General features: G+C 34.1%; 3 protein-coding genes across 5 annotated transcripts; 2 read left to right on the forward strand and 1 right to left on the reverse strand.

Annotated features, from left to right (window-relative positions):
- The first annotated feature begins 1,640 nt into the window (after positions 1 to 1,640).
- On the forward strand, positions 1,641 to 4,041 carry LOC105777198 (uncharacterized). Of its 2 annotated transcripts, none has more exons than XM_052622129.1 (9): positions 1,641 to 1,880; positions 1,981 to 2,063; positions 2,292 to 2,464; positions 2,668 to 2,761; positions 2,878 to 2,972; positions 3,106 to 3,184; positions 3,307 to 3,392; positions 3,521 to 3,585; positions 3,729 to 4,041. In XM_052622129.1, exons 1-9 carry the CDS (start codon positions 1,724 to 1,726, stop codon positions 3,836 to 3,838), a joined length of 942 nt encoding a protein of 313 aa, XP_052478089.1. In that variant the 5' UTR covers positions 1,641 to 1,723; the 3' UTR covers positions 3,839 to 4,041. The 2 variants fall into 2 exon arrangements, with proteins under 2 accessions (XP_052478089.1, XP_012455769.2); XM_012600315.2 differs by having other exon boundaries at positions 1,642 to 1,880; positions 2,878 to 2,988; positions 3,095 to 3,184.
- Positions 4,042 to 4,835: 794 nt separating this feature from the next.
- Positions 4,836 to 6,723, reverse strand: LOC105777200 (uncharacterized). Of its 2 annotated transcripts, XM_012600316.2 has the most exons (4): positions 6,549 to 6,723; positions 6,318 to 6,455; positions 5,854 to 6,102; positions 4,836 to 5,628 (listed from the first exon to the last, which is right to left on the reverse strand). In XM_012600316.2, exons 1-4 carry the CDS (start codon positions 6,618 to 6,620, stop codon positions 5,371 to 5,373), a joined length of 717 nt encoding a protein of 238 aa, XP_012455770.1. In that variant the 5' UTR covers positions 6,621 to 6,723; the 3' UTR covers positions 4,836 to 5,370. The 2 variants fall into 2 exon arrangements, with proteins under 2 accessions (XP_012455770.1, XP_012455771.1); XM_012600317.2 differs by lacking the exon at positions 6,318 to 6,455.
- A 307-nt stretch (positions 6,724 to 7,030) lies between these two features.
- Positions 7,031 to 8,630, forward strand: LOC105777605 (divinyl chlorophyllide a 8-vinyl-reductase, chloroplastic). The gene has a single exon (XM_012600949.2). The coding sequence runs from the start codon at positions 7,216 to 7,218 to the stop codon at positions 8,449 to 8,451; it is 1,236 nt and encodes a 411-aa protein (XP_012456403.1). The 5' UTR covers positions 7,031 to 7,215; the 3' UTR covers positions 8,452 to 8,630.
- The last annotated feature ends 667 nt before the right edge of the window (positions 8,631 to 9,297 follow it).

Consider the following 9,297-nt stretch of genomic DNA (forward strand, 5'->3'; position numbering starts at 1 on the left):
CATATGAAACCACAACATTTTGCCTTGAGGCCAAGGGAGGTGCAGAACGAGTCTAAGTTCCACAACAAATATTTCTATATTCTTTTGAAATTGAAAATTTAGTTTTTATATTTTATTTTCGACACAATGAGTCCATGTAAAATCTTGGTCTTTCCGTCTCTTTTTGCCGTTAAAGTCAAAGATGTCAAATGTAAAATAATTTTTTTAACCTTCAACATTTGTATTTTTATCAATTTAGTTCTTCCCTTTAAAAAACATAAAATAATTTTTTCATATATTAAATAAAAACATAAAAATTTTAAAATCATTCATTTTTAAAAAGTAAAAATTATGGAAAAATAAAAACTCTTTAAAGTTTAAAAGAAATATAAATTTCAAAATTCAATGTTATCTAAATCGGACTAGGAACCGACTAGTGTTTTGATCCGGTGAGAAGTAAAAAAAAATTGGTTAACTTGCAAATCAGTACAGACCAATTGAACTAAGCTAAAAACTGGTTGAACCAACAGTTGAATCGATTCCTATCTGGTCTAACCAATTAGTTCCTAAAATGATCGGTCCAATTTAACCTGTTTTTTTAACTGAGGACCTCTCACTGGATCAATACCCAGCCAGTTCCTAGTCTAATAGGTCCAGTTTAGATAACATTAAATTTTGTAATTTTTTATATTCTTAAAATATTTTAATTTATTTTTTTATTTTGAATTGTAAACCATTTTTATTTTTCATTTTTATATATTTTTAAAATATAATTTTAAAATTTTATGTTGTTTAAAATATGAATTTTTTATTTAAAAAAGTACTTTTAAAGGGTATGAACCAAATTGACAAAAATTATCAATGTTGGGGACTAAAATTTTAAAATTTTAATAACCGTTAATATGAACCAATACATATTAATTTAATCATGCTAAAAATTCAGTTGAACTAACAATCAAGCCGATTTTATAATTTTATAATATTATAATGTTTTAGATTCTTTAATAATATTTGTTAAATAATCAGTTGTTCTGGAAACCCATTAGTCAAATGAATTCGAAATCAGTTAAATTGCAGTTTCAACCAATTTGTACCATTAGCAGGTCAACCGATTTTTTACCTTTAGATTGATACCTTAGGTGGTTCTCGGTCAAACCAGTCCGACTGGCTAGTTCAATCCGATTTAGATAACATTGAGCTTTAGAATTTTTATATCTTAAAATCAATTTTATATTTTTATTTTTTGAATTTTAAAGTTTTTTTGAAAATTTTTTCATAACTGTTTATTATTTTGAAAATTATAATTTTTTATTTTAAAAACTATAAGTTTCTAAAATTTTATGTTTTTATTTAAAATATGAAAAATTAAAATTTAAAATTTTATGTACTTAATGACCAAATTGATAGAAGAATATAAAATTGATGGCTAAAAGGCTATTTTATCTTTGATATAGAGATTTAATGTGTATAAAAATTAAATTTTAAAATCGAAAAGAGTAAAAGTACCTTTCAGAAATTTAAACAAAAAAAAACGTCCAATCAGATTCTGACATACTACCCACATTCCACGCGTAATAAAATCATTGGTGGTTACCAAGAACGAAAATCCTCTTTCTTTAACTAAAGGACCAATAAAATGATAAAAAAATTGACAGGCAGAGTAAGACAGACTGTCTATGTTCAAAAAAGAACAGAAGAGAAAGACATAGTCCCTTTTCTTTTAATTCCATTTTTTTTTAAGTAAATGGGAACCATTTCTTGCGTCAGTAATTTCATATTTCTCTCGAAAAACTCAATCTCTTCCTCATCCCTACCCTTTTTCAAGAAACCAATCCCAATTTTCCAAAGCTTCAACTTCTCTTCTTCTTCTTCTCTTCAAGTCTCAGCTTCCTCCACCTCTGGTCTATTTGATTTTCCCTTTTGCTTTCTTTTTACAAATTGCGGTGACTTTTCTTTTATTTAATCTGGGATTTTCGTTTTTTTTTTGTTTGAATGTGGCAGGGAAAGCAATGGTGGGAGAGAATGATCTGCTAATTGTGGGACCAGGTGTTCTTGGTCGCTTGGTGGCTGAAAAATGGAGGGAGGTAAAACCAAACCAACTGTTTGATTGCCTAAACATCATCATTCATTGTAGTTTCAGGGGTTGAAATTTGAAGGGTTTTCTTCAATAATGATAAGAATTAGCTAATTGATAGGGTTTAGCTCTTTTTTACAATGTCTATTTCTAGCAATGGTGCCAACTGAACTAAAACTCAATCGGTAGGGTCTAGCCATTTAGTCATATGTGTGAATTACATGATTTGTGGAAGCAGGAACATCCTGGATGTCAAATTTACGGGCAGACTGTGACGACAGACCACCACAATGAATTAATCTCACTGGGGATTAATCCATTTTTGAAGGAGACTAAAACAGATCAGAAGTTCCCCTATGTGATTTTTTGTGCTCCTCCTTCAAAAACCCCAGATTATGCTGGTGATATTAGGTAACATTTTGAAGATTTTCATGGCGAATTGTCACTCACTAGTCACTAGCCATGTTGGTGTTGTATGGTAGTAGTCATATATGAGCTAGGAGGAACTTCGGCAAAACTTACTCTGATCTGGAATTTTAGTGACAAAATCTTGAGTGGTTATTTAGTCTCTACGAACTGAGTTGGTGTTATCGATTTGGCTTTGAGTCTATCAGATTGGCTGCTTTAAGCTGGAATGGTGAAGGTTCGTTTGTATTCACATCGAGCTCTGCACCATATGATTGCAATGACAATGGACCTTGTGATGAGGTATTTACATCTAACATAAAACATTGTTTGCATATAACACTTTATTATTGTTCTTCCAAATTTTCATGATATTGGGATGCATTAATATCCATTACCACCACCTGTTTTCTTGTCAGGACACACCAACTGTGCCGATTGGGAGAAGCCCTAGAACAGATACCCTTCTCAAGGCTGAAAATGTGGTGCTGGAATTTGACGGTTGTGTCGTTAGGTTGGCTGGACTATATATATCCTTTTTCTTGGACTTAAATTACCAAAGAGATGTGTTTATATGTTTCATAGACTAGCGGATGTCACCGATATTGCTTTCATGATAAACTTAACATTTTTTACAAAATGGATAGAGGTGCACATTTCTATTGGTTGCATAAGGGGACCGTTGATGCTCGTCCTGATCACATCTTGAATCTTATACACTATGAGGTGAAAATTCATTTACATCTCTATTTGTTTTTCGTTTGTAGAGACAATTTCTCTTTCGAGATTTGCAGAATTCATTTTGGTACTTGGAATGTTGATTTCGATTTGTATACTTGGTGTCACAGGATGCAGCTTCCCTCTCAGTCACTATTCTGAAGAAGAAACTTCGGGGTCGGATTTTCCTGGGTTGTGACAATCATCCTTTGTCTAGGTTGTCTTCTTTTACAATAGCACATATGACAGCTTGTGTCAATATATTTCTTGCAATGCTATTTATGATCGAAATTGTTTATTTTGCCGACTTCTCAAGTTGGTAACACTCTGTTACTTTTTCTGCAGGCAAGAAGTAATGGATTTGGTTGATAAAAGTGGGAAATTCGACAAAAAGTTCCAAGGCTTTACAGGTGGTTTCTTATTTACATTTCTTAACCTTAGAATATATTTTAATATGGGTATGGGGTTATGGTTCTCCTAATCCGGGTAACATTGGTTTTAGTTCTTTGATATGTAAAACTTGCATCATCTGATATATATTGTATACTTGCAGGCACTAGTGATCCTTTGGGCAAGAAGTTGAACAACTCGAATACTCGTAAGGAATTAGGATGGGAGCCAAAATATCCTAGCTTTGCCCACTTTCTCGGAGTTTCGGAATAACTCGTACCTTCATCTTCGTTGCGGGGATTTATCATAGAAGAAACTCGATTTAGTTTGCTAGGGAATCTTTTGCCTGCATGCTGTTGTGCCTCTTTTCTTTTCTCACTTCTCCAATAGGTTGTGGCAAATACTTGTTCATATACAGTGTCTGAACACTCACACCAGTTTTATTAATAAAAAAATTATACATTGGAACACTTTCAGTCGAGTTGTTCTTCCAGTTTAACTACTCGCGTAATTACTTGAGTTATGTTGGTGCTGGAATTATATTTTTCAAGTCCTATGAAAGAGTAGAACAACAAATTAGTGTGTTTTTAGATTTTGTAAGCCCTTAATGACAATCTTGTGAAGCAAAATAGGATTTAGACCCCCAAAGAGCAACGAATAAATTAAGGATGAGAAGACAAATTTTAAATATTAAAGATGAGTTGGGGCTACGTTCCAAGGAACCGACTTCAATAATAAACTATTCCATGTAAAGTTGACCTTGCAGATCCCAAGATTCTTCTATTTCTTTTATATGTTTCATCTCAATCATAATGTTAAACTCACAAACAAACAAGATTTGAGCTTTAAACAGCGAAGTTCACTTCCAATGGGGAAATTTTGTTGCATGGAATCTGATGATGGTGGTGGCTTAGATCTCACTGGTATTCTCATTGTTTTAGTCATAGCCGTAGCTCTCATGGCAGTCTGCCTGCAGCAACCGCGACCTACTGGTTATACCGTGTACCGTTACCGTTGAAAAGCTTCAGTTCGAGCTCCATTGTCTCTTTTGACCCATTGCAGGTAAGGTCTTGGAGGCAGCATTTGTAAGAACATGCTGTTGAGTTGAATTTTTTGTACTTTCTTCAGATTTTAGGTGTTGTTTTTTAACAATCTGAATTGTTGTTTGAAATCTGATAAATTGTTGTTTCATGTTCTTGTCTCTATCAATTAAACACGAGTCCGAGTAACCTAAGCTTATAATACTGAATTCCAAGAGTGTGGAGGCTAGTAAAAGATCAAATAATTGCAAATAAAATTGATAAAGAAAGTTATATATTAGTCTGCAATAGATCTATATAAATATTAACTTACACAAACACTGTACATCTGCGGATCATTTATTCATTGTTTTGCCTGTAAAAATACCATGGAGTTCCTATACCAAGTGTCAGATTGCATTTTGCCCCCTTTACTCAAAAAAAAAATAAATTCGTCCTTGTACACTATATCAAATAGCAAATTAGTCATTTTTATTAAAATTTTCATTCATTTCTACTGTTAAAAACTGGTATCGCTGAAAAATAATCAAACAGTGACATGCCCCTTGTACCTTATACAGTCGTACAAAGATCAATTTTTAACTGTAAAATGGATTGAATTTTTATCAGAAGGATCAATTTACTTTTTAATCTAACGTACAGTGATTAATTTGCCGATTTGTTGAGTAAAAGGGACAAATTGCAATCTGACTCTTAGTACAAAGACCTCTATGATTCTTTTACCTTATTCTCCCCATTGTTTAAACTGGTGATTGCAAGCTTTAATTAGGCCCAGGCATTGCTTCTGGAACTAACAATGGATATCTGAACTTGTAAAACCTCATGAATGGCTCCTCGTTGAAGCACCCCCAGGACGTCTTCATCGTCTTTCGACGATGCAAGATCTTCTAGAGAGAGACATCGGAAATGGAATTCATCCCGCATACGAAATCCATAGAACCATCTGCCGAGCTTCCACCATTTGATACAAATTTGGCGGTTTTTAATGTTGCTACTATTGAGCGCTTCCATGACATCCGAAGCCTGCTCGGTATCATTCATAATTTTTTTAGTTCTAACATGTGTAGCATTAACATATCTAGAAATACAGATTCAAAATCTATAGAGAAACCATTATCTAAAAGCAGCCACACTGGTTTAGCTTTCAGCCGCGCTTGTGACCATCTAAGAACACTAATTCCACAATGTAAACAAAACAAGCATACAAGAAAAAAATGCATGAAAAATACATAAAACATGAAAAGTTACCGGCACTTTAAGGATGTTAAGGCAGTAATGAAGTCCAACCAGGTTGAGCAAAACATTCAGCTTTGGTTTGAGCAGCAACATTTGAACATCTTTAAACCCGAACCCCATCAATTTCAGGCATTCAATCGCTTTCAGATAGTCATTGACCTGGATTGATTCGGATTGCAAACATTTTTCTACAAATTTAATAACCGAATCAGCTTGATCCTTCATCTCCTTGTGCTGCTTTATGTAAAATCCCCTGCAACCCTACCATCATTTTTAATTTTTTTCTCAACAATTTTCATATCAATACAAACAATTGAATTTGCCTAACATATTTAATTACATGTATTTACTTCAACACTAATAGTTTCAACTTGAATGATAAACTGGAAAAGAACTCGAAACACCCATTGCAATTAAGCCAAAACCAACAATTCCAAAGCTAAATTACCATAAATAAAACTTAAAAAAGAAAAAACCTTGAAGTCGGGGTCTTTCAAGACATCTTCATATAAAAGAGGCCATCTTTGTTTAAATAAGGGTTCCCATAAACAATCGGAGCCCCATAAATCCCTCCAGACCCGAGAACAACAACTCAAGCAGGAAAGATCAGTCACCTAAAAACCAGACGACCCGTAAACAATATTTAGATTCCACCGATACCCAGAAAGAAGAAAAGAAAGGATGGAAATGAAGAGGAAGCAAATTACCGCAAGGGAAGAAGCAATTTTGAGAGCTACATCGTTTGGGATTGAACTGTATGTATAATCAGATTCATTCATGGTTTTTTTTTTTCGGCTAAAACTGAAAAATAAAAATTAATGATTGATAAAATAATTTTATTTTTCGTATGGGAATTTGTTTTCTTCTTCAAGTGAATATTGAAGTTAAGAATCAGATAGTCATACCTATTATTGATTCTTGTAATCAACAATATGAATGAAACAGCGTCGTTTCAGCTTTCAACTACAAGATTTGTCCCTGGGCTAATGGTCTGTTTGGGCCTAATATTTATAACACTACATATGCATATATAAAAAGGCCTTTTCAGTTCTTGGCCACAGACAGCCCATTGGACCCAGGGACTAAGAAAGAAAGTTTGAAAAGTTCAGGGGATGAAATTAATATTTATCACTATCTATGGAGAAAATGAGCAATTCTATATAATTCTTTTTCAGCTGGGGCTATCATCAATGTTATCCACCACCAATCTCCCTTAGATTTTTCTTTTGGCTGGAGGAACTTTACTGACCATGGAAACCCCCAATCTCGTCCATCATTCACCTCAAATGTTCGCACATTTTCTTTCCCATTCTCTCTTTAATTTTGAGTGACAAAGACCAGTTACCCCAGATTTCTCTTCTTAGGTGAAAAAAAATGTCACTTTGTTTATCTTTCAATGCCTTCACTGTTCACTCGCCAAAGTCCCAAACTCACAAAACACGTTTCAGTTCTCAGTTCATCAATCAAATCCAGGTAAAACCAGCTCCTTTTACTTCAAAATCAATACCCTTTAATGTAGAAAGGTTTAAACTTGTTAAAGCTTTAGCAACAAAGCCTGTTCAAACAGCTGTATCAGCTTCATTTAGAAACAAGAACCGAAAAGACATCAATGTTTTGGTGGTGGGTTCTACCGGTTATATTGGGAAATTTGTGGTGAAAGAGTTGATCAATAGAGGGTTTAATGTTATAGCCATTGCTAGGGAAAGAAGTGGGATTAGAGGCAAAAACAGCAAGGAAGATACTTTGAGTGATTTAAATGGAGCTAATGTATGTTTCTCTGATGTCACCAATTTAGACATTTTGGAGAATTCTGTGAAAAATTTAGGGTTTCCCATTGATGTTGTTGTCTCTTGTCTTGCTAGCCGTACTGGTGGTGTTAAGGATTCATGGAAAATTGATTATGAAGCTACAAAGAACAGCCTTGTTGCTGGTAAGAACTTCGGGGCTTCACATTTTGTGTTGCTATCTGCCATTTGTGTCCAAAAACCCCTCCTCGAATTCCAGCGAGCTAAGCTGAAATTTGAGGCTGAATTGATGAAAGAAGCCGAAGGAGATGACGGGTTTACTTACAGTATTGTTAGGCCAACTGCATTCTTTAAGAGTTTAGGGGGTCAAGTTGACTTAGTGAAAGATGGAAAGCCTTATGTGATGTTTGGTGATGGCAAATTATGTGCTTGTAAGCCAATTAGTGAACAAGATTTGGCTTCCTTCATTGCAGATTGTGTTTTGAAAGAGGATAAGATTAATCAGATTTTGCCGATAGGCGGTCCTGGGAAGGCATTGACACCATTGGAGCAAGGGGAGATGTTGTTTAAGCTTGTAGGGAAGGAACCAAAGTTCTTGAAAGTGCCTATTGGGATCATGGACTTTGCCATTGGGATTCTCGACTTCCTTGTTAAGATCTTCCCTTCAATGGAAGATGCCGCCGAGTTTGGTAAAATCGGAAGATATTACGCTGCTGAAAGTATGTTGATTTTGGATCCCGAAACTGGAGAATACAGTGCCGAGAAAACACCGAGCTATGGATCCGATACGTTGGAAGAGTTCTTCGCGAGAGTGCTGAGGGAAGGGATGGCTGGTCAGGAATTAGGTGAACAATCCATCTTTTGAAAGCTGATTGCTTCATTGAGTGAACCAGTTTTGTATTAGAACATGATTTGAGGTATAAGCAGCTTTCCCTAACCTTAAAAAAGATCTAAAACTAGTGAATCCCACATTGTATTTGTAAAGATTTTACCTTGGAAACTGCCATTGTTATGGAATATAAAGAATTGTTTCTATTGTCTGAATTGTGTGCAACATTTACTTCTATCTGTACCATCATAAAAACTTCAGGACTTTTGTATATTTTCTAAATGGAAGATGGTATTCGAAGGAAATCAAGAAGGGAGAACACTCCAAGAAGCAAGAGACACACAATCAAAAGAAATCACTTTAGTTCTTCATTGTTTTTATCTTTCTCTTATCATTATTTTTAGAGAGCATCATTCTTACACATTGTAAAAACCTACTTTAAAGATAGTTCTTTTGTTTAAACCGAACACCCTTACCTTTGTACAAGGGAAATGTTTTCTAGTTGAGCCATAAAATTACAGTGCCTCTGTCTTAGCCATTATAAAAGGATAACAAAAAAAAGTTTTTATCTTACCTTAAGTAAAATATAGAGGATTTAAAGATTATACATTGTTATTGAAAGCTAGTTATTCATAATAGTGAATTAATAAAAACTTTAGCGGGTAAACCTAAAGTAGTGGAAGAAGACGTTTGAGGCTCAAGCACTAGAAATCGATTATGTCAATCTTTTCTACTATTTTTCTTATTTTAGAAGAAGAATTTTAAAATCCCAATTTATCTCCTCTTAATATTTTTCAACAAACAAAATTCAATAAATATCATACTTTTTTCTCAATGCAATTGCATCAAAAGAAAAGACCGCTAGGGTGAAATTATTAAAGC

The sequence above is a fragment of the Gossypium raimondii genome, chromosome 10 (genome assembly GCF_025698545.1).
Source record: "Gossypium raimondii isolate GPD5lz chromosome 10, ASM2569854v1, whole genome shotgun sequence".
Classification (NCBI taxonomy): domain Eukaryota; kingdom Viridiplantae; phylum Streptophyta; class Magnoliopsida; order Malvales; family Malvaceae; genus Gossypium; species Gossypium raimondii.

Excerpts from the sequence above, each read along its gene's own strand:
- LOC105777198 (XM_012600315.2), top strand. The coding sequence starts at position 1,724 with ATGGGAACCATTTCTTGCGTCAGTAATTTCATATTTCTCTCGAAAAAC. Across the intron at positions 2,064-2,291 it reads TGGCTGAAAAATGGAGGGAG|GAACATCCTGGATGTCAAAT; the intron begins GTAAAACCAAAC and ends TTGTGGAAGCAG. Across the intron at positions 2,465-2,667 it reads GATTATGCTGGTGATATTAG|ATTGGCTGCTTTAAGCTGGA; the intron begins GTAACATTTTGA and ends TGAGTCTATCAG.
- LOC105777605 (XM_012600949.2), top strand. The coding sequence starts at position 7,216 with ATGTCACTTTGTTTATCTTTCAATGCCTTCACTGTTCACTCGCCAAAG.
- LOC105777200 (XM_012600316.2), bottom strand. The coding sequence starts at position 6,620 with ATGAATGAATCTGATTATACATACAGTTCAATCCCAAACGATGTAGCT. Across the intron at positions 6,456-6,548 it reads AAATTGCTTCTTCCCTTGCG|GTGACTGATCTTTCCTGCTT; the intron begins GTAATTTGCTTC and ends TCTGGTTTTTAG. Across the intron at positions 6,103-6,317 it reads TGAAAGACCCCGACTTCAAG|GGTTGCAGGGGATTTTACAT; the intron begins GTTTTTTCTTTT and ends AAATGATGGTAG.